The 27,487-nt window shown below is 49.1% G+C and overlaps 1 protein-coding gene across 1 annotated transcript in view; it reads left to right on the top strand.

Annotated features, from left to right (window-relative positions):
* The first annotated feature begins 5,929 nt into the window (after positions 1-5,929).
* Positions 5,930-27,487, top strand: part of VAX2 (ventral anterior homeobox 2) — a 28,641-nt gene continuing 7,083 nt past the window's right edge. Inside the window, exons 1-2 of the mRNA XM_047779212.1 lie at positions 5,930-6,194; positions 25,996-26,183. Coding sequence (XP_047635168.1) covers positions 5,957-6,194; positions 25,996-26,183 — 426 coding nt within the window. The 5' untranslated portion in view covers positions 5,930-5,956. The remainder of the gene's footprint in view (positions 6,195-25,995; positions 26,184-27,487) is intronic.

Genomic DNA, 27,487 nt, shown 5'->3' with positions numbered 1-27,487 from the left:
CCTACTGGTGGGGAAGTTTTCAGATCAAGTTGGACACAAGTTTTTGGATCAAGTAGGGTCCACCTGGGTCCTGGCCAGGCCTGTTCACCCTCTCTGATCGCCCTCCATGAAACTGTCCCCTCCTTCCAGATGTCAGCACTGCTGGCTTCCCCTTTCCCACTCCACCCAAAGTCCTGGCCTAAAAAACCATTTTTCATTCCCTGAACCACCTCCAGGCTTTTGCCCCAGCCTTTCTCTCATCTGGCAATGCCTGCTTGCCCCACTCTTGGTTCAGTGGCTTCCAACCAGGCTTCATCTGGAAGACTTTTAAATATAGGGGGTCCTCTGGGAATCAGATTGGAAGCCATTTGGTCTGTGGCCAAGCTCAGGCTTTTTTCTCTAAGTTCTCCAGGTCATTTAATACATGGCAGGTGTGGAGAACTCTTTGCCTCCCTCTTTAAGCCTTTTTAGCCCTGAGCCAAGGCCAGGGTCAAAGAAGGAGTTGCCTGCTGGTACCCACCGGGTGGTAGATACCTGGAGAGTCTAATCAGACCGGATGAGGGTTATGCCACGGGGACCTCCTTACATTCTGGCCCAACCCACAGCATCCTCTGGGCAGCCCTCCCAGAGAGAATCCTGGACTCACAGGCACAGGAAAGATACCAGCAGCACATCTCAGAACTGGGGTGGCTGGCAGACCTTGACAGCCCCAGAGCTCAAGACTGCCTGGCTTGGATCCCTGTCTAAGCATAGGAGGGGACAGTGCCATACCCAGGACTCTGAACTGGAAGAGGTGGCTGTAGGGGAAAGGACTCAGCAGCAACCCAAGCTACGTGGAACTGAAAGCAACCAGGTACCAGAGAAGGAAAGGCCAGGTAGCAGATCAGGCAGCTGCAGGTGAGAGCACAGCAGCAGTGGGAGTAGGGGACTCCCCCATCTCACCTGCACCATGACCCCCCATCCCTGTCCAGCCACTGGGGTCCCTGCTCTCCCAACGGGAATGACCTCCACTCTTATGATGGGCACCCCTATCACCCAGAGGGTCCTCCTCCCTGCAGAATTCCCTGAGCGCAACTCTGGTACCCATCACTGAAATGAGTCAGTGACTGATTGTTGTGACTGAGCCTGCAGGCAGCCATCAAATCTAGGAGGGGCCAAACACTGGAATTTGAAGAGCCTCACCCTGTCCCCCCACCCAGGACATCTCCCACCTTCCCATTATTAGAGCTGCCCTTTTTTGAGTTTCAGCACTGCGGATCTTCTCAGAAATATATGTATTTGTTGTGTTTTACAAAAATATTCACGTGCATCCTAAAAACCCCAACAGCAGCATCCCATCCCCTTTAAAAATCCAACCCCTCCCTATCTGGGGGGTGGGACAGTGGGTCCTTCCCTAATGAGCCTGTGCAGAGGTCTAGCTCCCAGGCATGTAGGGTGGGACACAAGTTGGTTCAGGGAAGAAAGTGAGAAATGGATTGTTTCAAAAAGCTGGGTCTTGTACTCCCCAGCTGAGTGTGTGAGGGGTGTCCTTCCTTGTTCACGTCAAATCCCAGGGCTCTTCAGCTACAGGGGAACCCTCCCCCCCCCATCCCAGCAGCCATGGCTGAGCAGATTCAGTCACCTAGGGGACTGGATTCCCCAGGAACCAAGCAATAGGAGCTTTGGGTGGGGTCCCCAAACCAATGGAAAGACAGGTGGAGATCCAGACAGGGGGTGAATCAGGGCAGAGGAAGCCAGACCCCTTGAGTCTGTAGGCACAGGGAAATGGGCAGGAGAGAGGCATGGAGCTGAGAGTGGGAGTGGCATACTAGAGACAGAGGCCAAGGGGGAGGACGGGAAGGAAAAAGAAGCAAGCCAGGGAAGGCACCTGAATTGACTGCAAGCTCTACCCAGGTTCTGGGGGAGAAGAGCAGTCCTGGGGCTGTGGTCTGGTCCCATCCTTAGCAAGAGGGAGAGGCACAAGGAGCAAGCTGAGCTGGGACCAGAGGCCCAGCCTGAAGACCTGGTTTGGTGCACCTGCCAGAGCACCCAAGAGATAGAGAAGGTGGAAGAACAGCCAGACACAGACCAGACCTTCAAGGTTCCAGGTTCTGAGCACCTGAAAGGGATGGTGAAGCCTCCTGCCAGAGGCCAGAGCTCCTGAACAACCAGCAGTGGAGGACAGAGGGCTGGGCAGTTAGGTACAGGCAGCTTCTGGGAAAACCTAGGCTCTGACTCCCACTCATACACATACAAAATTTGGCTCCCCTAGATCCCACTTCTGGTCCTAGAAAGCTCTGATGCCAAGTGTGGAAGGAAGGCACTCTTTACCCACAGCAGCTGGGACTCAGCTCTCTGCAGCACAGAAGCTCAAGAGGTCAGTCTCACCCACCTGAGATGCCAAATTCATGGAGAAGATAGGTGAGGGAAGAACTGAAGGGTCCCTGGAGAAAGTGGAGTAGGCTCACTCCTTGGAAAAGAGGAGGGAACTGGGGACTCATGGCGCTGAGCCATGCTGAGGGGGGTGGGGGTCTTTCCCCAACTCAGGCAGTTCCTTGAAGAAACCCTCCGGAAACCTAGTCCTAAGGGGCATCTGAGGGGAGCAGGGGTTGGTGGCCCCTTCCTGATCACCCTCTCCCAACCCCTTCCTCTGTGAGTGGAGAACCTCGACCACCATGTGTCTGGGGAACTCCTAGTGGCAGTGTCCCCTGACTCCAGCCCAGCCGGAAGCAGTTCCCTGTGACCAGACGTGCTCATCCCCTAACGCCCAAGCCCACGAATTCCCCGGGACCTGATGAGGCTGCAAGGGAGCCTGATAGCACGGATCCAGCTGGGCCTCCGGCTTTCTCGGCCCTTTGGAACCCAGGAAGGACCGGACCAGTACTTGGGGTTTGTCGACGCTGAGCCGCTAAAAAATCAGTTTAAGCCATTCCCCTGCCCCCTATCGGCTGGGATATCGGGTAGCATAGCGAGGCCGAGGAAATTCTCTGGGATTCTAGCGTCTTGGCGGGGTTGAGATGTAGGAGATGGCGGCGGGACACCGGACGTGAGGATGACGGCAGCAGGCATAGGACACTCACTGTTCCACTACCTGGCTTTAAGGGCTGCCCAGGCTCCAAGACCGGCTTGGCCAAGGTCTCTGCTGGGCCAGAGCTAGCGCTTGAGGGGGCGATCCACCCCCCCGCCCTCCCCCCCGCCTGCCGCCCCCAGCTCTTCGCCTCAGCTTGCAGAAGCCCTGAGTTCCACTCTAGAGCCCCAAGCGCGCAATCAGGGAGACCAGGGCCCCACTTCCCAGGCCTGCAGAGTGGAAATAGCTAGGACTTCTGAGGGACGCCAAACCCCATACCGCCCACAGAGAAGGAGAGAAAAGAAAGGGAGGAAGACTGGGAACTCCCAAGAATCAATCCGGGACTGACCTGCAGCCCTGCTCTCTTGTTCTCTGACCGCCCTCCCAAGCAGCCTGGAAAGGGGAGGCGGCCCCAACCTCCACGGTTCCACGGGGACTCTACTGGAGGCCACCCGCCTTTCTCGGAGAACAGCCCAGCTCCCCGGAAATGTGTGCACTCCCCCAAGCCCATCTGAGGACTTCAAAGAGGATGCCAGGACGGAGACCTGAGTTTCTGGCACGGAAAGCCATCATTCATGAAAAGAACGTGTAAAAGGGTGAAAACAAAACCCAGTAGGATTCAGTAGGTGCTATTCCTTTTTCTTTTTTTCTTTCTTTCTTTTTTTTTTTTTTAACAGGAACCCGGGCCTCCCCCGTGGCGGTCGGTACAGCGAAGGCTTGAAAGCCAGGAAAGTTGCAGGTTGGTTGCTTTCTGCTTACAATTTTTCTATACCAGTCATAGCTTACTTGAATAATAAAAATAAATTTTTGAGAGCCAGAGAGAAGACAGAAGTGCAGAGCAAAGAGGATGGGATGGATCAAGCAACCAGCATCCTACTGGGCTAGAGTGGACGGCGCCCTGCTCCGTGGGTGGGTGGGTGGGTGGGAGGCGTCACTTAGGAGTTCCACAGCCCCTCCAGGAGTCAGGCTCAGAGGCACCAAGGGCAAGTGCAAAGCTCACAGTGCCACGTGGCGTGAGTCCTTCCAGCAGAGCTTGGTCCTGCTGAGTTACACTCCCCAGAGCCCTTCTGCAACTAAAAATCTCCCTTCTACCTCTGATAGTTCGGGCTACACACACTCTTAGCCCATATAGCTGGTGCGCGCTGCTCTCCCTCTGCCTGAACACTCTGCCCTGCACCCTCCACGCGATCCCGCCGCTCTCCTTCCCCATCCAAATTACCTTGCGGCACTTTCCTTCCCCCCTCCCTTCTTTCCTTCCTTTCCTCCCTCCCTTCCTTCCTTCCTTTTCTCCTTTCCGTTAATACGGACCAGCCGGCTTCCTCCCCTGCCCCTTTTACCCTCCCTTTTTCCCCCGAGTCCCAAAGCCTGCGCGGAAGCGCCATTAGTCACCCAATTAAATAATTGGTGCTCCCCGCCCACTTCGCCTTCCGTTGGGGACATTTGAGATCGGACACAGATACGCACTCAACTGCTCACGTGCACACTGGACACCCACTAAGGCACTGACTCACATGCTCACTCTTTTAACCCGCTCCTCCCGCTCAGGGAGTCATGGAGGCTGCACCAGCCGCGCACTCCACCACACCGCAGCCACTTGCACCTGGTACATCCATGGCTCCTGACCCCACAGGCAATCTCTAGTGGTCCCTGGAAAACACCGAAGCATCCTAGCTCACAATAGCATTTGGCGCAGAAAAGGGAAGCCAAGTCTGTGATTATAGCGTTTTAGGGAAGCGGAGTCATGAGCCCTCCTGCGCGCGCGCGCGGCTGCACACCCATCTCCGATGGGGTCTCTCAATCTTTCTTCCAACCCACTTCTGAGTGAAAGGAAGGGAAATCCAGGCCCGGCCTTTCCTGGCGATCTCAAAGGAGAAGCTCAACTCGAGCGAACACTGGGATCCTCAGAAAGTGCTTGGGACTCAGAAGGCCCAGGGACACCCCACTGCTCATCTCCAAAGCTCTGCCCGGCTTCCAGCCTCGCTCACCCCCGCCCTTCTCTTCTCCCCAGCTGGGAGAAGCGGCCGGGGATCCAGGGCTGAGGTGGGGAGAGCTCCACGGGGCCGGGATGTGGGGCAAAAAGAGGTTTTTCACCTTCTATCCCAGTCTGGGGGTGCGATCCCCCGTGTGAAGAACTCAGAGCAGCAGAGGACCCCGGCATTTGCAGCCTACCACAGACAGCCTCGGCCTCACTCGACCCTCTCCGCTCCTCGACCCAGCTATCTGTCAGCAAATCTGTTTCTCTCTCAGCTAGTGCGCGTCATTTCTTCAGTCCCCTGGCCTCGCGGTCTCGGGTTCTTTTACCACATTCTCGGCCTCGCTCTCAAGGAGCGCCGGGAAGGACCTTCAGTCTGTGTTCCTGAATATGAATCTAGGGGCGGGAGGCCCCTGAATCCCAGGCATGAACCCCCATTTCCAGCCCCCCCACCCCGCCAAGCGCCCCAGCAAGGCCAACCTCCTTTTTTTCTGCTCGGTCTCTCTGGGGTCGCCTTCCTGGAACACTTTGGTTATTGATCCTGCTGAAAGAGCCGGAGTGAGGAGACTGCGCTTCCTTGGGGACGAAGGTTGTGGGGAGAAGGAGTAGGCTGGTGGTTGGGGGAGGGAGTTGATAAACTTTAGGAGAGGAAGTGGGGCAATCCTCTGTACCCCAGGGACGCCCGGGCCTCCCTCTGCCGGGCCGGGTGTAGGGCTAGACTAGGGGCGGAGGAGTGGGACCAACGACCCCCCCTCCAACCGGGTGGCGCAGCTTCCTTGCGAGCCGCTGGGAGTCTTAGAACCCCGACTCACGCCCAATCAGCAGGGAGGGGTGGAGCCGCCGTGCGGGGGCGGGGCCGGAGGAGGAGGAGTCGGGCGGGGGGTGCGAGGGGCGGGGAGGCGCTGGCTCCGCCAGCCCAAGCTGGCCGGGCGGTGGCAAAGGAGGAGGTGGCGGTCGGCATGGGCGATGGGGGCGCCGAGCGCGACCGCGGCCCCGCACGCCGGGAGTCACGCGGCGGGCGAGGCGGGGACCGCGGAGGAGCGGAGGACTCGAGCACTGATGCCGGCCGCCGCAGCCCCAGAGAAATTGCCGGGACCTCCGCCTCCAGCCCCGCGGGCTCAAGGGAGAGCGGCGCCGACAGCGATGGACAGCCTGGGCTCGGCGAGGCAGACCACTGCCGCCGCATCCTGGTACGAGGTAAGAGGACAGCTAGAAGCCCAGGTCCCCTGGACGCCCCCTCCCTTCCCCTATGTGGCCTCCGACCTTCCAGCAGCCTCCAACTCCCACTTCGTATTTCATTCAGTCAGTTATCATTCAGTCATTCATTCAGCAAACGTTATTTTTAGCGTCTATTGTGTGCTGGACGTTTAGCCGACTGCAGGGGACAAAGCGGCGACCGGTGACGAAGAGATCCCCATTTCACTGCCTTATAATTCTCAGCTTCTCGGGCCAGTGCCTCACTCCAGGCCCATCCGGGCGGGTGACTGTGGCGGGGGCCGAGATGGGAGTGCGGGATGCGGAGAGCCGAGTCTCCGCCCCGCGGCCCTCGCGGCGGGTGCGGAGGAAAGCGTCACGAGCGTTCCGCGGGGTCAGGATGAGGAGGGACCAGCGTCGGGAACCGCGCGAGGAAAAGGCCGGGGCTCCGCTCAGCGGCCGGGGTGCTTCCCCGTTCCCCGCCCAGCCTTATTTCCCAATCCCAGCCACGCAGACGCCACCGGCTGCTCCCGGGAGAGGGCACCGGGACACGGAGGGCGGCGTGCGCGGAGCTCGCCCGCTGGGCTTCGCTCTCTCGGTTCCCACTTCCTTGCGGCGCCTGGGCCCAGCCGGCTCTCGATGCGGCCTTCTCCCAACCTGGCCTTTCGCGTCTCCCCGGCTCTCCCTCGCTCATCGTCCTTCTCTCGTCTTTCCTGACTCTTTCCGCCGAGCTCGCCTTCTCAGCATTCTCTCCCTGCAAGCGCCTGTGGACTGCGTCCGAAAGCCCAGCTCCGCCTGCCTTCCTCGCCGCGAGGCGGAGGCTCCCCTGGCCCCCAAAGCAAGCCTGTCGCGAAGCTCCAGTCTCGGTTTTTGCCGGATCTGTGCCTCGCCTAGCGAGCTGGAAGAAGAAAGGGGATTCTGAGGTCTTGCCTTCAGCCCATCCTAGGCCGCGGCCAGAGCCGGAGGTCTGTTTCCCTCACCATCCCCGAGTCCCGGGACCAGGCGACCCGGCGCCTAGAAGAGGCCTTTGGAGGGTAACGACTGCCTCGGCCTCCTCCAACTTCCTCGCTCGGCTTCCTCCCGCTTTTTCTTGTGCCATCTTTCTGAGCGCCGCTCCTGCGAGCCTGAGGGCCTCAAGAGAAAACGGCCAGAGCTGATTTCCTTGGCCTCTGCCTGGGAAAGGGGAACTAGCCTGACGGATGCTGGCCTGAGGTCGCTCCAGCGCCAGGCCCTGGGGTTTGTCTGATCTGAGCCGGGCTGTGTTTGAGTTACCCACACACAGACTAGGACACTGTGATCTGGTCGCACACAGCTTCCCCACAGCCACTGGCTTTGGGTGGCTCTGGGAATGGGGGCTTACATCAAGCAAGGAGGCAGCCCAATGTGAAATTGACAGATAACCACCTTTGACACAGACTCAGGGACCCTGGTCTTTAGGAAACACTCCTGGTGCCAGGTATGGTCACCTAGAGGTGAGTGCCCAGCACTGCTCTGGGTCAGTCTTGGATCGTAGCAGAGCACAGGGCACAGGGATCTAATTTAATCCCAGGTGCCCAACAGGTCCACACAGCACGGATTCCAACAGGTGTGTGGACTTGTTGGGCACCTGGGATTAAAGTAGATCCCATTCAATAGACTGTGGAGTGTCCTGGATATGAGGCGCTAGCAGCCAGCTTGAGTTCCATAATCCCCAGGGCTTCCAGAAACAGAGGAATGAGCCCCCTAAACCCAAACTCCCAAATTAAGGACTCCAGATCCCTGCCGGACACTCACCACATCACACTCCATCTATGAGTAGTCATTTTCTCCTGCCTGGACTATTGTGAGTTCTTTGCCTGTCCGCCACCCCTTCTGCTCTACTAATTCTTCACATGGATCGAATGGATTTTGTGTATAGATATCAGTGAACTCCCAGGTGTAGACTCACAGAAGGTTGGAGTCAAAAATGACCCTCCACCCTGTGGAGCAATCCACAGCCAGGAAGCGATGGACACCCCAACCCCACCCCTGGTGTGTGGGGGCAGCTTGTGTGTGTTTTTTGTCAGGTGTACTTTTACAAATGCATGTTGGCAATATAACAATGCCCTTACACTTGTACGATAGAATAGAAATAGAGCACAAAAGAGGAATTTACACATCTGAAAGAAACAAAAGGTAAACAGGGCCCTTATAAATCCCTCTGCCCCTTTCCATTTAATGACAGGAGGTTATCATGGGCCTGAGATACCAGGGACGTCATTTACTGCTAATCCCTCCTAGCCAGTGTCACCTGTGTCACCCAGCCCCACTGGGCCCAGGGCAGAGGCTCTGACCTATGAAGGCCGCCTGCTCCCACAATAGCGAGGGGGAGTCTGCAGCACCTTGGCCCCTGGCTGAATGTCCCTCCAGTATGCTCTAAGGGGAGAGGACATTTTGCCTTTGACCTCTGAGGACACATCTTCCCAAAGTACTGGTGGAGGAAATCATAAAAAGGGGGAAGGTAGATGGTTGCCATCACAGTCAGGCTGCTGGTGGGGTGAAGATTCTGGAAAAAAGGCCTACTCCGTCTGGGTCTTTGCCCTTCTTTCTGCCTCTTTTCCACTCAGCACGTGCTCCTGTGAGGGCTCTGCTCCGGGGTAGAAGATCTGATCTGTTGAGGGAGTCCCAAGGTGCAGGGGAGTTAGAGCAGAGGCTGCCGCTGGAATTAAGCAAAGTTGGTTTGGAATCCAGGCCTCACAGCCCTTTGAACTTGAACCAGTTTCTTTGCCTCTCTGTGCCTCTGTTTCCTCATCTGTACAAAGAAAGGGCTGTGCTAAGGGTCAGAGATACTGTCTATGAAACTGCAAACCACCAGCAAGTTCTCCATAAATAGCCTGTTGAAGGAAAGGGAAGGGAGCTCCGAGGAGACCTACAACCTGCCTCAGGCAGTGGGCCTCCTTCCCCAGAGGCCTCCCCTTCTGCACCCCCCTAGGCCCAGAGGCTATGTTGGGAGGTGAGCAGCCAAGGGGTCAAGAATCGGCTGATGAAAGGAGGTCCAGCGTCACCTTGCAGACCACACAGTGCGGCCTTCCCCAGTCCCCTTCGAGGAACCCTCGCTCCACCAATCGCTCAAGTTTCCCTGCCTCTGCAAAATGTGGGTCAGGGAGCCAGGGAGGCCGACCTTGCTGCATCCCCTGCCTCAAAATGGAGGCTGCCTTATGCTCCTGGGGCACAAACAAGGCCACCAGGATGACAGACGTGTACACACAACAGGCACTGCACACACCCCACCGAGGACGCAGCTAAGCTTCCTCGGGGAACAAACAGCCGCCTGGGCCACCCCACACCTCTGTGAGCACTGCCCATGGGTGAGGGGACATACTGGGGAATCCTTTTGTTTCCTATTTGGAAAGGGCGAGCCAGCCTAGGGCAGGAAGTAGATGGAAGGAGAGCCGCCTGGCTTTAAGTTCGCTGCAGCCTCAGCAGCGCAAGGGCCTTTTTCAGTGGAGCCGGGATCCTTGCAGTCAGAAGAGGTGGGACCACTCTCAGCCTTGACTCCCAAACCTCACAATCTGCGCCCACACCCACACTCTCAGAGGCACCAATGTGATTCCCAAATTAATCCAGAGTCCACTTCAACAACCCCTCTGGATAAAGCCGGGAATGGCTGTCTGCCAGCATCACCCGACCCAGCGAATGTTATGAACAATGCCTAGTGCCCGCCCCAGCTCACCCAAGGTGTTCCCTCACAACTTTGGGTCTCCAAACCCCACGGGGGCCTCACCTTCTGCCCCGGCTCTGGCCTGAGCGGGAGCAGGATTCAGAGGCTGCCCGAGGGACACTCCAGCACCTTGAGGCCTGCAGCACACCTGGCCTGGCTCCAAACCCCTCCGCACCCTTCTGTCTGGGAGCAGAGGGACAGGAAGAGTGCGGGAGGTTTTGACTGAATGGCTACCTCTTCCTCCTGGAGCACCACCACCCACTTGCGGAAATGCTTTCAGCTGGCTCAGTGGGAGGCTGCAGGATGGCCAGAGCCTCTGGCTGCAGCCAAAGAGTTCCCTTTACTATGGATGTGGGTGTAGAGCAGGGAGCCATCGTATTTAGGAGGTCTGGCCCCCTCCTGAGAATCTGGGGCCTGTGCTGGACCTGCGCTGCCGAGATGCATCGGTGGAAGCACCGACAGCACAATGGCCTACACCAGGCAGGGTCCTGGCTAAAGCAGACACATCTGAGGACACCAGGAAAGGGGCCAAGTCTTCAGGGGCTGGAGCTAGGAGGGGCCTGTGGGAACAGACAGGTCTGGGCTCAGCATTGACTGGCAACCTCTCAATTTCTACCTGGATTTATAGCAGCCATTGGACCCAGTGGACTCTGGACCTAGCAGGCCTCACCCCAGCAGTCAAGTCATGGCAGCTTCACGGGGGCACACATGCCCAGATGCCCACCTTCCCAAAGAAGTGTTTTGACCATGGAGAAGGCAGGAGGCAGAGTGTTGTATTGGAAGGCGCACTGGATTGTGAGACACAGAGCCTGTAGCCTCAATATAAGCCTGTTAAGGGATGCGGAAATCCAGGACCAGCCCCCACCCCCTCACACACACAAGCAGTCTTAAAAGGTTTAAATAATTCATGTACGGGATTGCACTTTGGGTGTTTTGCTTTTAATTTTAGCTTGGGGGTTTATAAGAGTATTCGATTTTTTTTTCCTGAGGTTGTTTTTGTTTTCCGTCTGTTATGTTTTTCCTTTTGCTTTGTTTTTGCGAGAAAGGCTCACATTCTCACAGTGGGTCTATGCCAGGCCCCTTCATTTCGGTCTTTGTTTTTCCCTAAATCCATACCCCATCTCCCCCCACAGAAGCAGACCTTCAGCCAAATGTGTCCTCTTGCTGGTGTCTTGCGGGCACCACTTTCATTTTCGGGGAACTGTATGGCACCTTTGGTGGCTCCTTGTGTTCTCAGCTGTTTCTGCCACCCTGGGTGATCTCTTGGACTCCAGTGCCAGTAGATCCTCTGCTGATCATCACTTGTAGCGTGCATGAGCATGCAGTGCACACACCCCGAGGGGTCTGAGCTCCCATGTAGTCCCCAGGTGACGTGGCTGGGCAGGGAGGCTAGGACAGCGTGTAGGTAGTCAGGGACGAGGGGAGGGAGCAGACAGCGGCAGCGTGCGTCCCTGAGGCTTCACCCACTGCGCAGCATGTAGGGAGAGAGGGTTTCAAAACGGGTCCTGTTGGCTCTATGCCAGTTCCTCAATTACACCCCCCCCCCCCCCCCCGCACTGGGGTGTAGTAACCCTAAGCTCCCTCTCAGTTCACTTTTTCTTTGATTTGCATTTTAAATGGGCAGGAGTTGGGGGCAGGCAATGGAGTCTATGAAGCAAATGAATTTTGCCTCTATGTCCTGTTTGTTTTACATAAACTAAATTAGCCTGACCCTTCTGGGAAAGTGGGTGGCTGGTTACCCGCAATGCATCCTGGCAGGTCTGTACCCCAAATTAAGAAGCTGATGGAGGACACCCAGGCACAGTGGGCCTTCCGAGGAAATCCCCAGGACCGGTGGTGATCAGGCGCCTGGTTTGCACCCTGTCCATCGCCCATCCTGGAGGAAGGTTGGAGGTTCTCCGCTGCGAATGCCAGTTGGCAATGGACTGCGGAAAGGGGTGGCAGCATCAGGATGGGATCTGGCCTACAAAACCGAGGAGGTGGTGGATCCAGAAAAGCCAGGGCTCAGAGTGCCTGCTGGGTGGGTGGGGCAGGTGGAGGCTGTTGAGATGCTGGTTGTGCCCCCATTTGCTCCCCACCGCCAAACCGGCAAAGACCTGGGAACAAACTCTCCCATGTTCTCCCCATGATCTTGCCCTTCGCTTGCTAGTTGATTCATTCCACAAACATTTTGAGTACCTAGTAGGTGCCAGACCGACCCAATGGGGCTGCTGGTGCTAAAATTACCAACCGAGAGTCCATTTTGCATGCAGGGACGTGTGGGGCTCCTGAGCTGCCGTGGAGGCCCTGCCGGGGTGTCGAAGGGCGTCGGCACTAAATTCAAGAGAGGCGGGGGCCGGGAGCCGGGAGCCGGATTCCCTTGATGCTGAACAGGGACCTCTTAGGAGACTGTCCCCGCTCCCGCCAAACCCACGTGATCTCCCCAAACGCATACAGTAGGCACTCAGTAAATATTTGCCGAATGAATGAAAGCAGGCAAAACCATCCGCATCGCGAGGAATTTCACTAGGTAAAAGGCCGGGTAGTGGCCCGTCCCTGGAAGAACATCTGTTCCGAAATGACCTTATTTTCTGACGTTGCAAAGTCGTTGCTTATGTGAAATGATGATGATGCCAGAGCACAGAATAATTGTTAAAATATAAAGTTGACGGCGCCATATTTTCGGAATTTTGTGCAATTCTCAACTTTGGAAACCGCTGAAATATATAACCTGAAAAAGCTCAGATATGGTCCTCTTACTGGGCCTGCGAAGCCTCCTAGAGGACGGCCGCGTCTGGAGCAGAAGGTCTTGCGAAGGGCACGGCCAGAAGGGCGGTAGTGAGTCTCCCGGCTCTCTGCCACTGCTTAGTGCAAAGCCAACCAGGGAAATAACTGGATAAACCCGTGCCACTCCTCCCCGCCCAATTCACACGCCTCCAATCCTCCGATGGAGCTTGAAATAACCGGGAAATTAAAGCCACCGTTTGTTCGGTATTTTGCTTGTTCCACCACCCACCACGGCCACCCGCGGAGCTTCAGGCAGCCTGGGCGGGGCGCGTGGAGGACACCCTGCGAGGAGCCAGTGTAGACGAGTAGGTAGAGAATTTAAATTCAAAAAGCAATACAAGCTTAAGGTGTAAAACAAAAACAAAAACAAAACCAAGAGGCGGTAGAAGCCTCCTAGAAATAGACGCCCCGTTCGCAGGTTCAGGGGTGCTTCAGAAAATTTCCCCTCTCTTTTATACAAAAGTTAGCGATAGCGGAATCGTATTATGGGAGCCATCTGAGACTTAACCATTTAAAAAACTCAGTCCGCAGGGGACGCTGTGGGGTGGGGGTGGGGGGTGTCATCTTTTCTGCCCAGCCATTTCACACTGTTCCCAGACAGGACAGTATTCCTTGGATTGGGGAAAGCCAGATTCTCCAAACCTCAGGAAGGTTGATCCGGTGGTTTTTCCGTGGTACAGACATGGCAAAATGAACTCCCAAGGCGCGGGTCTTCTTTTGTCCTTTGAGTGTTTGCAAAGGATAAATTCCTAGCAGTGGAATTGCTGCTTCCAAAAGTTTACATTCACTAATTAAAAAAAAAAAATTTAAATAGTAATTAATTCCTGTGATTCAAACATCAAAAAGTTGTTTTAAATACACATCGAAAAATCTCTCTCCTATCCCTGTCCCCTCCACCCCCATCCTCCAGCCATTATTTACTGCTTTCTCATAGGTTCTTCCAAATAACGTCTAGGCTTATGCAAGTCGGTGCAGCTGGATTATTTTTTCTTTCGTTTTTTTATTCATATGGTGAAATCTCTATTTTTTCCTTCACCTTATTATTTTCACTTACCTGTGAATCTTGGGATTGAAAGAACTCCTTGTTAGTTTTTTACAGATGTGTAGTATTCCATTTATAGAGACTGGGTGGGCCATAGTGTATGTTATATAACCCATACCCTAATGGTAGATATTTAGCTTTTTTCTTATCTTTGTCATTGTATACAATGTGGCAACACATCAACTTGTTCTTTGGTCGCTTTCTTAGGTGTGGGTTTATCTGTCAGAGATGTTCCCAAAAGTAGGCTACTGGGTCAAAGAGCATCTGTGTTTGTAATTTGGAAGATAATGCCAAAGGGCCCTACATAAGATGGTATCCCAGACCTCCAGCAATGCTTGAAAGTACTTGTATCCCCAAATTTTGCTATCACAGTTCACACTTTATATCTTGATAGATGTCTAATTGTTCTTCCAGAGGAAATATGTTTAGCAATTTATACTCCATCTTTGCCCTCTCCCCATATTGGGCATTATATTGCTCACATACCTTTGCTAAGAAATACTTCACTGGCATTTTAATTTTTGCTCTTTGTTTACTAGTGAAATTGAGCATCTTTCCATGTTTATTGGCCAGATGTATTTCTTCTGCTATCTATTTTTTCATTCTACTTGACCATTTAAATTCTCAAATATCTTTCCTTATTGATTTGTAGAAACTCTATTATAGATAGTAGCTCATTGCTTTCAATATATATTGCTTTTTTTTAGTTTATTAATTGTCCTCTAATTTTTCTTATGTCTTTTGGTTTCTGAAGTATAAAATATCTTTCTAATTACAAAACCAATCCCTGCTGTTTTGCTATATTGTTAAGTTGAAAGTTCTTCATTTCTCCCATGTAATATGCTTCTACTCCCAAGATGTAATCTCCTAAACTTTCTCTAGTAATTAAAAAATATAAATATATGAGTTACATATTGCAAAAGTGAGGGGTTTTTTTACAAACTGCTTTTTTTCATTTAACATTCATTTAATGGGTATCTTTCTCTCTAAAACCACCTATTATTTTTAGCAGCTGCGTAGTACTAAATTATGCAGATATAATAAATCAATCTCTTGTTGATGAATCTTTAGGTTGGTTCTGCTATTTCACCATTCCAAATGCTTCAGTGATTCTTTGTATCCTAACTTGAACAGATTTTTTGAGTTTCATTTATGAGATGTGAAAGATATGTAAACAGGTGAGACTTTTTTATATTAAGGAATGGTTATTAATGTTTCTACTCGTGACAACAGTATCATGATTGTTTTTAAAAGGAGTCTTTAGAAATACTTATAAAATATTTTTGGATGAAATGATGTGATGTTTGGGACTTGTTTAAATTATGGGGCTATAGAGGAAATAGAATTGTTCCTGAGTTTATAATTATTGAGGGTGAGAGGTAGATATATCAGAATCCAGTATAATATTCTCTCTTGGTTTGTTTGTATTTGAAATTTCTCATGATAAAAATTCTTAAATAATAAAATATCATTTCACATATATCTGGTATGCCTATAATTACAGGATAAATTCCTAGAAGTGAAAATTTGAAATCCAAGTACATAGGCTTAAAATTGTGATTGATATTTCCAAAATGCCAAAAAGTGTACAAACTTGTCCTCCCAGAAATTGTGTATAACTGTGCCATTTCTCATCCTCCCAACCCAGGATATACTCAATCTTTTAGAGTAAAATAATTTCAAGTGAAAAAAATCTTATTTTGTTAGTGTTTTTAATTACTAGTGAGATTAAGCATGTTTTCATACACTTATTTTTTATTTTTATTTTTTCTTCTGTGAATTTTCCATTCGTGTACTTACCCATTTCTCTTTTGGTTTGCTCATGTTTTCTTATAGTTCTAAAAATATTTATACATATTTATATAAATATATGTGTAACATATGTAAATATATAAACATATCATATGTATTTATATAGAAGTGTAATGATCCCATTTTCTGTGACATGTGTTGCAAACATCCCCAGATCTTTTTCTTTTTAACTTTACTTTGGGTTGGTGTTTTTTATATGGACTCAGATTTGAACAGTAATCACATCTAGTGGTCATTTCCTTTTGGGTGTCTACATGTTAGTTCTCAACTAGAAAGTTCTTCTCCAACCAAAGGTAATAATATCATATATATTATATTGATGTACATGCTATATATATATATAGTTATATTACTCAAATTTTTGTTATAAAAATTCAGTATGTGTTGCAGTTTTTTGAGTTTATAATTGCCTTTTTTGTTTCTAATGTCTTATCATTTATGAAGTGTAAAATATTCTTTTAATTACAAACCAATCCATATTGAAATCATGTGAAAGTTAAAAATTCTTCATTTTTTGTAAATTAACTATACTCTAATTAAAAAAATTAATTCTTCATTTTCCCCACATAAGACACTTCTACTCACAAGATGTAACCTCCCCAACTTTCCCCAGTAATTGAAAAACATAAATATGCAAGTTATAGATCACAGAGGTGAGATGTTTTTGCAAACTGCTAAAACAGTCTGTTCACAGACTGTAACAGTGTTTGCAACAAACCAAATAATAAAGAAGTGTGTAAAGTAAGATGGGAGACATCTTCCCTCCCTAACCAGCTTCCACTCCGCAGAGCAAACAGAAGAGAGAGGTGTTCATCCTGCCAGGCTTCATTCTGTGTAAGTACAAGCATACACACACACACACACACACACACACACACACACACAATTTAGTTTTACCTTTTGTTCTTTATGGAAATGAGTGAGTACATATGTACTTGCCATTTGCACGTAGCAGTAGACTTCTGTCCAGATCAGTGCATGAAGGTGCACTTCGTTCTTGTTAATGTCTATATAACAAACAGCCAAAGGCATGACGATATTGTGACCTCACCAGCAGCATTCTTGCTGATAAACGTTCAGCCTTTTCTTCCCCCCTCTTAAAACCTGCACTACAAAGAGTGGCTCTGTCTTTATCAAAGTATATCAATAATTCTCTAGGATAGAAACCTCTATGTAATTTCTGAAACAAAGGATCTGAACATTTTATAATTTATCTCAGCATTGTGAGATTGCCCTCCAAGAAAACTTATTTTGTATTAATTTTTATTCTCACCAGCAGAGCTTGAGAAAACCTATTTTCTCTCACCTTTGCCAGCACAATTGTCCTAGTCTGCTCTATATAATGTGATGTCTGAAAAAATTTAGTTCATTGATGCTCTTTCATTTAGGTCCCTCTGAGCTTGAGTACTTTTTCATATTTATCAGCCACTAGTATTTCTTCTTCTCTGAATAACTCTTTCATATCATTTGTTCAGTTTCCCACTGGACCGTTGGACTTTATGCATTAGTCTATAGAGACTGTGTATGCACTAGACATTAAGACTCTGTGAAGCATGTATTATTAACATTTCCTCCCAATCTGTCATTTGTAATTTAACTGTCTCTCATCCTGTAGAAGATTTTATTTCTAGATATTCAAAGCTGTCATTTATTTTTTAAAAGTATTCAGTATTTTTCTTCCATTTTTAGAGCTCTATTTTTCACATCTAAAGTTTTACCCCAGGGAGTTCCCTTCGTGGCTCAGCGATAACGAACCCGACTAGTATCATGAGGGTGAAAGTTCAATCCCTGGCCTCGCTCAGTGGGTTAAAGATTCGGAGTTGCCATGAGCTGTGGTGTAGGTCGCAGACACGGCTCAGATCTGGTGTTGCTGTGGCTGTGGCCAGCAGCTGTGGCTCCGATTCAACCCCTGGCCTGGCAACCTCCATTTGCCATGGGTGTGGCCCTAAAAACACAATCAATCTATCAATCGATCAATCAAGTTTTATTCCACCTTGTGTATATTTTTGCATGCAGCGTGGAATAAATTACTTCATTCCAGATGAGCCAACTGTCCAACGGGCAGGTCTCTAATAATCTTGTCTTTTCTTCAACTAATTTGATATGTCAACTGAATCGCTATTATACAGCCAACATTTTCAGAACATTGTAAATCAACTATACTTCAATAAAACTTTTAAAAATTAAAATCAACCAAAAGTAATAATAATAAAAATAATTTTTTAAAAATGTCATCTTTATACTATACCAAATCCTCACAAAGGTGTGGATTTGCTTCCTAACTCTTGCACCAGCATCATACCATTTTAATTGCCATAGAGTTGTAATACATCTCGCTGCAATGGTAATGCAAGTATTCTCTCCTCACTTTTTAACATTTTTTCTCAACTATTCTTACATTTTCAATTTTCTCAGTAACCTTCAGAATGAATTTTATTGGGGATGGGGGTGGGCCAGTTCCAAGTTCCCAGGCAAGAGATTGAATCTGCACTACAGCAGTGGCCCAAGCCACTGCAGTGACAATGCTGGATCCTTAACTTGCTAACCACAAGGGAATTCCAAGAATTTTTAATCAGGAATATTTATAGTGATATTATATTTGTAGATTAAATTGGAGCCATGAGCTATGGTGTAGGTTGCTGACGTGGCTCTGATCCCGCGTTGCTGTGGCTGTGGCATAGGCTGGTGGCTACGGCTTTGATTAGACCTCTAACCTGGGAACCTTCATATGCCGTGGGAGCGGCCCAAGAAATGGCAAAAAAAGACAAAAATTGGAAAGACCTCATCACATTTAAAAATCAGCGCATTGGAGTTCCCGTTGTGGCTCAGTGGTAACAAATCTGACTAGCATCTATGAGGATGTGGGTTCAATCCCTGGCTTTGCTCAGTGGGTTAAAGATCTGGCATTCTATGAGCTTTGGTCTAGGTCGCAGGTGAAGCTTGAATCCAGTTGCTATGGCTGTGGCATAGACCGGCCTCATTCCTTTTAATTGCTACATGATATTTTATAAAATATGAATGTTATGGAAGTTCCCTGGTGGCCTAGAGGTTAGGGAGTCAGCATAGTCACTGCTATGGCTAGGGTTTGACACCCGGCCCAGGAACTTCCACACACCACATGGTATGAATGTACCATAATTCATTCAGCTATTTCCGTTATGGGGAACCCTCGAGATGCTTTCAGTTTTTGAACATTCAACAATGCTGCAATAAACATCCTTCTATATATCTTGGAGGACATGAACCTGTGCTTTTCTTTATAAATAGCTACTTAAATAAAATTTGGGGGGCAATAGTTGTATGCATCTTTAACTTGACAAATGAAACCTTAAAATGTTGTGAGAATTTATAGTCCAATCGGCAGCAGAGTGTGGATTCCCAAACAGTGCATCACTGCTTTATTAATTAACTACTAATGTCTCTCCAATCTTATGGGAGATAAATGGTTACCTATTGCTGCTTGAACTTGGATTATCCTGATTACTGTGAAGCCGTGCTCATATTTTCATATACTTATTTGGCTATTTGGATATTTTTTTCTGTGAATGGCTCAGATAAATTACTTGACCATTTTTTCTACTAGACTATTTGCCCGTTTAAAAATTGTTTAGGAATGCCCCTTGTGGCACAGTGGAAACGCATCCAGCTAGGAACCATGAGGTTAAGAGTTCGCTCCCTGGCCTCGCTCAGTGGGTTAAGGATCCAGTGTTGCCATGATCTGTGGTGTGGGTCACAGATGTGGCTCGGATCTGGTGTTGCTGTGGCTGTGGTGTAGGCCAGCAGCTGCAGCTCTGATTTGACCCCTAGCCTGGGAACCTCCATATGCTGCAGGTGCGGCCCTAAAAAGACAAAAAATAAAAATTGTTTATTCATAATTGCATGTTATGTATTCTAGATATTATTTCTTTGTCATTTTTAAAAAGATTTTCTTCAATTCTGTCTTTTGTATTTTGTCTTCCTCTCGGTGCTTTTGACTTACAGGAGTTTTCAGCTTTAATGTAGTTAAATACATCCGTTGTTTTTCCTTTACAGCTCAGGTGTATATCTTGCTTGGAAAGCTCTTCCCAAGCTTAGGATTATAAAAATATCCTCCTATATTTTCTTTAAATGCCATTATCATTTGATAGTCTGTGATTTGCTCTCTAATCCATTTGAAACATTGTTCTTTATGGTGTGAGATATGAATTTAACTAAATTTTATTCCAAACAGATAACTTATGGTCACCAGTCTACCTAACTCCACTTATAGACTAGACCAACCTGTTCCCACTTAGAATATTCCTTTATTATAAACTCTGTCACTATAAGTACATGGCTCTAATTGTGTAATCTTATTCCATTGTTTCCCAGTATTCAGTTATTTAAATATCACCTTTACCATTTCTATTGTATCTATGTTTCATTTACTTAATGTTTTAGCATAATGGTATTTTTTTTTTTTTGGACACCCCAGCAGCATGTGGAAGTTCCTGGTCTAGAAATCAACACAATCTCTGTGCCACAGCTGTGGTGATGCCACATACTTAACCTGCTGCACCACAAGGGAACTTCCAGCATGATATATTTTAAAACAAAAAACCTACTTTAGCTTCATTCTAAGCATGTAAATCACAGGTTTAAATTTTTTATAGTAAACACTAAAATATGTGTGTAACTTTTGAAATGGCAAAGTTTTATTTATGTATCATTTTCTTTTCTCTCTCTCTCTCTCTCTTTTTTTTTTTTTTAATCTTTTTAGGGCCACACCCTCAGCATATGGAGGTTCCCAGGCTAGGGGTCAAATCGGAGCTATAGCCGCAGGCCTATACCACAGCCACAGCCAGATCCTTAACCCACTGAGCAAGGCCAGGGATCGAACTCTTATCCTCGTGGTTCCTAGTGGGATTGGTTTCCGCTGCACCATGATGGGAACTCCTATGTATCATTTTAAATCATCTCGCAAACTGCTGATGAAATGCAGAGGCATCTGGGGAAACACAGTTGTTTTCTTTCCACTAGGGATTGATCACTTTCTGTAACAAAATATCATTTTAGCTTCCTGGCATGTTGTTGTTATTGTCTTACTTTGAAATAGTTATCAATGGCCAAGAAGTTGTAAAAATTGTAGAGTATTTCCATGTGTCTATAACCCAGCTTCTCATGATGACATCTTGCCCTGTCAAAACTGGACGTTAACATTGTTATGGTATTATTAGCTAGACTATTGACCTTTCTTGGATTTCTTTCTTTTTTTTTTTTTCTCTTTTCTTTTTGTCTTTTTAGGGCCACACTTTCGGCATATGGTGGTTCCCAGGCGAGGGGTCGAATTGGAGCTATAGCCACCGGCCTACGCCAGAGCCACAGCCACATCAGTTCCAAGCTGCATCTTCGGCCTCCACCACAGCTCATGACAACACCGGATCCTTGACCCACTGAGTGAGATCAGGGATCGAACCCGTGTCCTCATGGAAGCCAGTCAGGTTCGTTTCTGCTGTGCCACAATGGGAACTCCGCTTTCTTGGATTTCACCCATCTTTTTCATGGACTGTTTTTCTTTGTAATAGCACCTCGACATTTTATCACATTTGTGAATCTCTGAAACCACCACCCCAATGAAGATACAGAACGGTTCCATCACTGCCAAGAAACATCTTCCTGCTACCCCTTTACAGTCACAGCCTCCCTTCCCTAACTGCTGGCAAACACAGTTCAGCTCCTTTTAACTCTGTCATGTTGCTAATGAAACATATATGGAATCATACAGTCCATCACTTCAAGGACTGGCTTCGTTTTTTCACTCAGAATTTCTCTGGAAATGTATTCAAATTGTGGTGCTAGGAATTCCCGTCGTGGCTCAGTGGTTACGAATCTAACTAGGAACCATGAGGTTGAGGGTTCGATCCCTGGCCTTGCTCAGTAGGTTAAGGATCTGGTGTTGCCGTGAGCTGTGGTGTAGGTTGCAGACACGGCTTGGGTCCTGTGTTGCTGTGGCTGTGGCTACAGCTCCGATTCAAGCCCTAGCCTGGGATCCTCCATATGCTGATGGAGCGGCTCAAGAAAAGGCAAAAAAAAAAAAATTGTGGTGCTATCAATAGTCTCTCCTTTTTATTGCCGCGTACAGTTGCACCATGGTTTGTTTGTCCATTCACCTACTGACGGACATCTGGATTGTTTCCATTTGGGGGCTATCACAAATAAATTGGCTACGAACATCTGCATTTTGATGTGAACCTAAGATTTTGTTTCTCTGGAATAAATGTCCAGGAATTAGGTCACTAGGGTCTATGGTAAACAGAGGTCTAACTCTTTAAGAAACTTCCAGGTCATTTTCCAGAGTGGCTGCACCATTCTCCATCCCCCTATTGACAGATCTAGTTTCTTGGCACCCTCACCAGCCTTGGGGACTCTCAGTATGTTTTGTTTTGTTTGTTTTTCTGCTTTTTAGGGCTGCACCCGTGTCATATGGAAGTCCCCAGGCAAGGAATTGAATTGATGCTACAGCTGCTGGGCCACAGTCACAGCCACATCAACTCGGGATCTGAGCCGAGTCTTCGAACTACACTACAGCTCACGGCCATGCTGGACCCCCCACCCACTGAGCAAGGCCAGGGATCCAACCTGCATCCTTGTGGATACTAGTGGGATTCGTTTTTGCTGCACCACACCTGGAACTCCCAGTATTTTTAATTTTAGCTACTCTGATAGGTATTTCTGATGGTTTTCATTTGCCTTGCCCTAATGGCCAGTGATGTTGAATGTCTTTCCATGTGCTGGTTTGTACGAATCATTTAAATATCTGGGGCAAGTATGAGGTGTCTTTCTTACAAGTTCCCACCTCTCCTGGCTCTGAGGAGGAGGGTTGCCCTTGGCTGTTCCTGAGGCAGGAATGCTCCTCTTAGCAAAGAAGAAAGTGGGGTTGGGGGGCTGGGTATACAGTTTGACCTCTGGTCTGGAGCACAGCCTCTTCAGAGCTTCCCATGGGCTCCAGGAGGCCTGTCCAGAAGAGGATGTGAAGCTTCTTGCACCTCGTATGACACCCATCACCCTTGCTCCTATTCACACCCTCCAAGACACTTTTTTTTTTTTGTCTTTTGTCTTTATAGGGCCATACCTGCAGCATATGGAGGTTCCCAGGCAAGGGGTCAAATTGGAGCTGTAGCTGCCGGGCTATGCCACAGCCACAGCAACGCCAGATCTGAGCCGCGTCTGTGACCCACATCACAGCTCATGGCAACGCCGGATCCTTAACCCACTGAGTGAGGCCAGAGAGCGAACCCTCAACCTCATGGTTCCTAGTCAGATTCGTTTCCGCTGCACCATCACGGGAACTCCCAAGACAGTTTTAATACAATCAGTGCCTTTGGAGATGGACTCTGTGGTGAGGGTGTTCTGAGACTGGCCTCACAGCTGGAAACAGTGGAACCTGAGCAAAGCGGACCCAGTCACAATGGGGTCACAAATATTACCCCACTTTTTGGAATGTAGAAAATATTGGAGTGGGAGAGTCTGAGTTGTCCCTAAAAGCCTGGGATTCTACTAAACCTCCAGGAGTAAGGCCCCTCTCCGTGGGAAGTGCTCTGCCCAGCACCCTTGCAAGACCAGCCCCCTACCCAGACCTACCTTCTCTGAAGGGGTGACTGAGAACTCAAAGGTGGTCAAACCTCTGAGAAGGGAGGGGAGCGGTGCCAGGAGCCTAGGAAAAGCTTAAGGGCACCCTGGAGGAATGAACATTAACTGGCCTTGAAGGAGGCAGGGAGATCCACTCTCCTAAAACACCCCGGGGGCTTGGAGGGGGTGTTAGCTTTTTATTATCAATAACATGTGTTGGGAGTGGTTTGGTAAATCCTACCGAATATGATGCTGCAATATTTCTCAGGTTCACCGTCTAGAGCAGAGAATGTAAAAATAGGCTCTGCAGTCGTGTGGCTCACAGGACAGATGGCACACCCCAAATGCAAATCCTTTCCTACATCTTCCAGGGCAATGATGACCCCATCTAGAAGATTCCATTTTTGGGAGTTCCCTTCATGGCTCAGCAGTTAACAACCCCCACCAAGATCCGTGAGGATGTGGGTTCCATCCCTGGCCTCACTCAGTGGGTTAAGGATCCAGTGCTGCTGTGAGCTATGGTGGAGGTTGCAGATGCGGTTTGGATCCTGTGTTGCTGTGACTGTGGTGTAGGCCGGCAACTGCCACTCCGATTCCACCCCAACTGCAGCTCCAATTCCACCCCTAGCCTGGGAACCTCCCAAATGCCATGGTGCAGCCCTAAAAAGCAAAAGAAAGAAAGAAAAAAAAAAAAGAAGATTCCATTTTCTACAAATGAACCAAGTTCTCTTCATTATAACCTGTTGATTGAATCACTAAAGATTCCTGAAAGAGAGTACTCCTCAAGTAAATTCAGAGTGTTTCTAGAGCTTATTGAAAACTGTCAGTATGACCTCAGGTAAGGGATTTAAAATTTATTCCTCCATTTCCCCATCTGTAAAATGGAGATAATATTAGTTCCAACTTCAATGAGACATTGGGAGGGTTTAAGTGCTTAAGGCAGTGCCTGGCCAGACCAAGAGGGTCTGGTGTCATTGCAGAGGTGTCAGCTATTAGTATGACTAAAACAGGAGCAGCCAGGGCTGTTTCCAGGGCGTTGCAAATTCTGGCTGAGCACGCCCCCTGGAGAGGGACAGAGTTCCTGCAGTTCGGAGGTTTGCTTTGTTTCCTGTGCTTGATCAGGGTTGCCTGATTGTAAGGTTTCCATTGACACCAGCCTTCTTACGTGCACGCAAATGACTATTCGATTAGCTTTTTATTATCAATAACGTGTGTTGGGAGTGGTTTGGTAAATCCTACAGAATATGATGCTGCAGTATTTCTACACTAATTTTTGACCTAAAATTTTCTAATATCTAGATTTCGAGCCATCAGTGTGTGATCAAACATAGATCACCTTTGCCCCTTTAGTTAAAGCAGATTTTATATATATATATATATTTTTTTTTTCTTTCTGGGCGTTCCCATCATGGCTCAGCGGAAACGAGTCCGCCTAGTCTCCTTGAGGATGCAGGTTCAATCCCTGGCCTTGTTCAGTGGCTTAAGGATCCCATGTTGCTGTGGCCGTGGTGTAGGCCAGCAGCTATAGCCCCAATTCGACCCCTAGGCTGGGAACTTCCATATGCCACAGGTGCGGACCTAAAAAAGCAAAAAAATAAAAAAATAAAATTTCTTGAGAGAGGATATAGATATTCTATATCTAATCCCCTCTCAAGAAATTTTGCTTTTCCTGAACGCTGTGTCGCTGTTACTGAGTTCTTTAAGTGGGACTGTCTGGTGAGTGTGGGCTGCAGATTTTTCAACCTCTTTTAAGTTTGCTTCAAAATATTGGAGAGCCCATGCATGGAGGGCATCAGTCCAGAGCACAGGAGGATGGCCCTGCTGTTCAGGATTAGGCACATGGGAAGTGCCAGAAGTTCCCCTTCTGGAAGGCACCTCTGCAGCTGGATGCAGTGGCAGTGGTCCTCTGGCTCCTCCCAGGGATCCCAGCACCCTCCCACCCCAGCAAGCCTCTTCGTAGAACCCCAGAGGGTCTGTAGATAGAGTGCACCCATGCACGCGCGCGCGCGCACACACACACACACGGCTTAAACCTGGCTCTGGACATCTCCTTCAGTAAGACTTACCTGATTGATCATATCCAATTCTAACATGGTACTTCCCAGGCTAGGGGTCGAATAGGGGCTGCAGCTGTGGCCTTTGCTACAGCGACAGCAACACGGAATCTGAACCTACACCACAGCTCATGGCAACACCGAATCCTTAAGCCCAGTGATCAAGGCCATGGATCGAACCCGCGTACTAATGGATACTAGTCAGGTTCGTTACCACTGAGCCATGACAGGAACTCCCTAACTGGTCTTTTCCTTTGCACTTGAAGACTTAGTATTTCTCTTTCCATTTGTTTCTTACTCTGCTGAAGGAACAAAATCCTGGCTGCATCAGAGTGAGTCCTTTCTGTACAGACTGTGATGACAAACCTGAAACTGGTACTGAGGCCCATTCACATACATATATCCAATACATATAAGACGGTACTGGGTAGTTAAAGAGGCTAGACCCAGAGAGGGTGAGCAACTTGTCAGAGATCACACAGCCAGGTCCAGACCTGAGGAGCTTCCCATCAAACCACACTGCCTGTTAAGATGCTCGTTGGTGGCTTAAATCCTTAACTAGTGAACCAACCTACCTTCTTTTTTTTTTTTTTTGGCATTTCTTGGGCCGCTCCCATGGCATATGGAGGTTCCCAGGCTAGGGGTTTAATTGGAGCTGTAGCCACCAGCCTATGCCAGAGGCACAGCAACACAGGATCCGAGCCGCGTCTGTAACCTACACCACAGCTCACGGCAACGCCGGATCCTTAACCCACTGAGCAAGGGCAGGGATCAAACCCGCAACCTCATGGTTCCTAGTCGGATTCGTTAACCACTGCACCACGACGGGAACTCCTAACCTATCTTCTTTCATGATCCCTGCAGATGCCAAAGGAACCATCCGGGAAATTGTCCTGCCCAAGGGTCTGGACCTGGACCGGCCCAAGCGGACCCGCACATCCTTCACGGCCGAGCAGCTGTACCGCCTGGAGATGGAGTTCCAGCGCTGCCAGTACGTGGTGGGCCGTGAGCGCACTGAGCTGGCCCGTCAGCTGAACCTCTCCGAGACCCAGGTAAAAGGGCAGGGCCAGGCCATGCCACTGCTGCCCTGGCAGCCTGGGAACTCCTCTGGGTATGAGGCTTGTGGGCTGCTGCACGGAGACCCAGTTTCGAAGTTCAGACAGACATTAAGGAAAGGCTTAAAGAGACAGGTAAACCAGAGCAAATAAATACACTGATGACCAGACAAAGTTGGTGTATGCCCAGGGCAGGAGGTGGTGGGGGGGTGGCTTCCGGATGTATCGGGTACTCTGGGTAGAATATGGGAATAGGAGGGAGGGACGTTCAAGATGCAGGGAGTGGCTTAAGGGGTGTCTGTTGGTGCAGGAGGGAGCCTGCAGGAAGGGAAGGTGAGGGCTTGGTTTGCCGGGAACAAAGATTCAGGGGAGAGATGAGGCATTGCAAAATTGGAGGGGACCTGTCATTCCCCCACTCTGGACCTTTTCCCATCCTCCCTCACCTTCCCTTCATCTCAGCCTGCCTGGGAACCTCCAGCTGGAGAGAAGGGCTCTGAACACGTCCTCCACCCAGGAAGGGCTTAGCACTTAAACCGTAGTATCCTTAACCCAATGGGAAAACTTTTGTAAACTGAGCACCTACTCTGTATGAATGGAGGCACTTCAAGCTGGTAATAGAGCTAAATAATAATAATGATGGAGTTCCCGCCCTGGCTCACCGGAAACGAATCTGACTGGCATCCATAAGAACGCAGGTTTGATCCCTGGCCTTGCTCAGTAGGTGAAGGATCTGGCGTTGCCGTGAGCTGTGGTGTAGGTTGCAGACACAGCTTGGATCCCGAGTTGCTGTGGCTGTGGTGTAGGCCGGCGGCTACAGCTCCTATTGGACCCCTAGCCTGGGAACCTCCACATGCCATGGGTGCAGCCCTAAAAAAAGTCACAATTTAAAAATAATAATGATGATAATGATGATGATGATACTTACCCAGTACCTACGGTGACAAGGCACTGTTCTAAGTGCTTTGCATATGTTAGTTTAGTTCACTAATCCTTGTCAACAATCTTATGATGCAGCTACCAGTATTATCCCATTTTACAGATGAGGAGAGGTTGTGCCCAAGGTCACCAATGAATAAGTTCCAGAGCTAGGATTCGGACAAGCCGTCCAGCATGTCTATGCTGCCTGTAAACAGGGCAACCACTTTGGAGCTTGTCAAAGAAAGCCTCAGGGACTCTTGGTGAGGGAGGTCGGTCAATAAATGCATCGAGGAGTTCCCATCATGGCCCGGCGGTTAACAAACCTGACTAGCATCCATGAGGATGCAGGTTCCATCCCTGGACTCGCTCAGTGGGTGAAGAAT

Source organism: Phacochoerus africanus, chromosome 5 (genome assembly GCF_016906955.1).
Source record: "Phacochoerus africanus isolate WHEZ1 chromosome 5, ROS_Pafr_v1, whole genome shotgun sequence".
NCBI lineage: Eukaryota > Metazoa > Chordata > Mammalia > Artiodactyla > Suidae > Phacochoerus > Phacochoerus africanus.
Note: the sequence above shows the minus strand (reverse complement) of the source record. Positions and strands in the feature narration are given on the sequence as shown.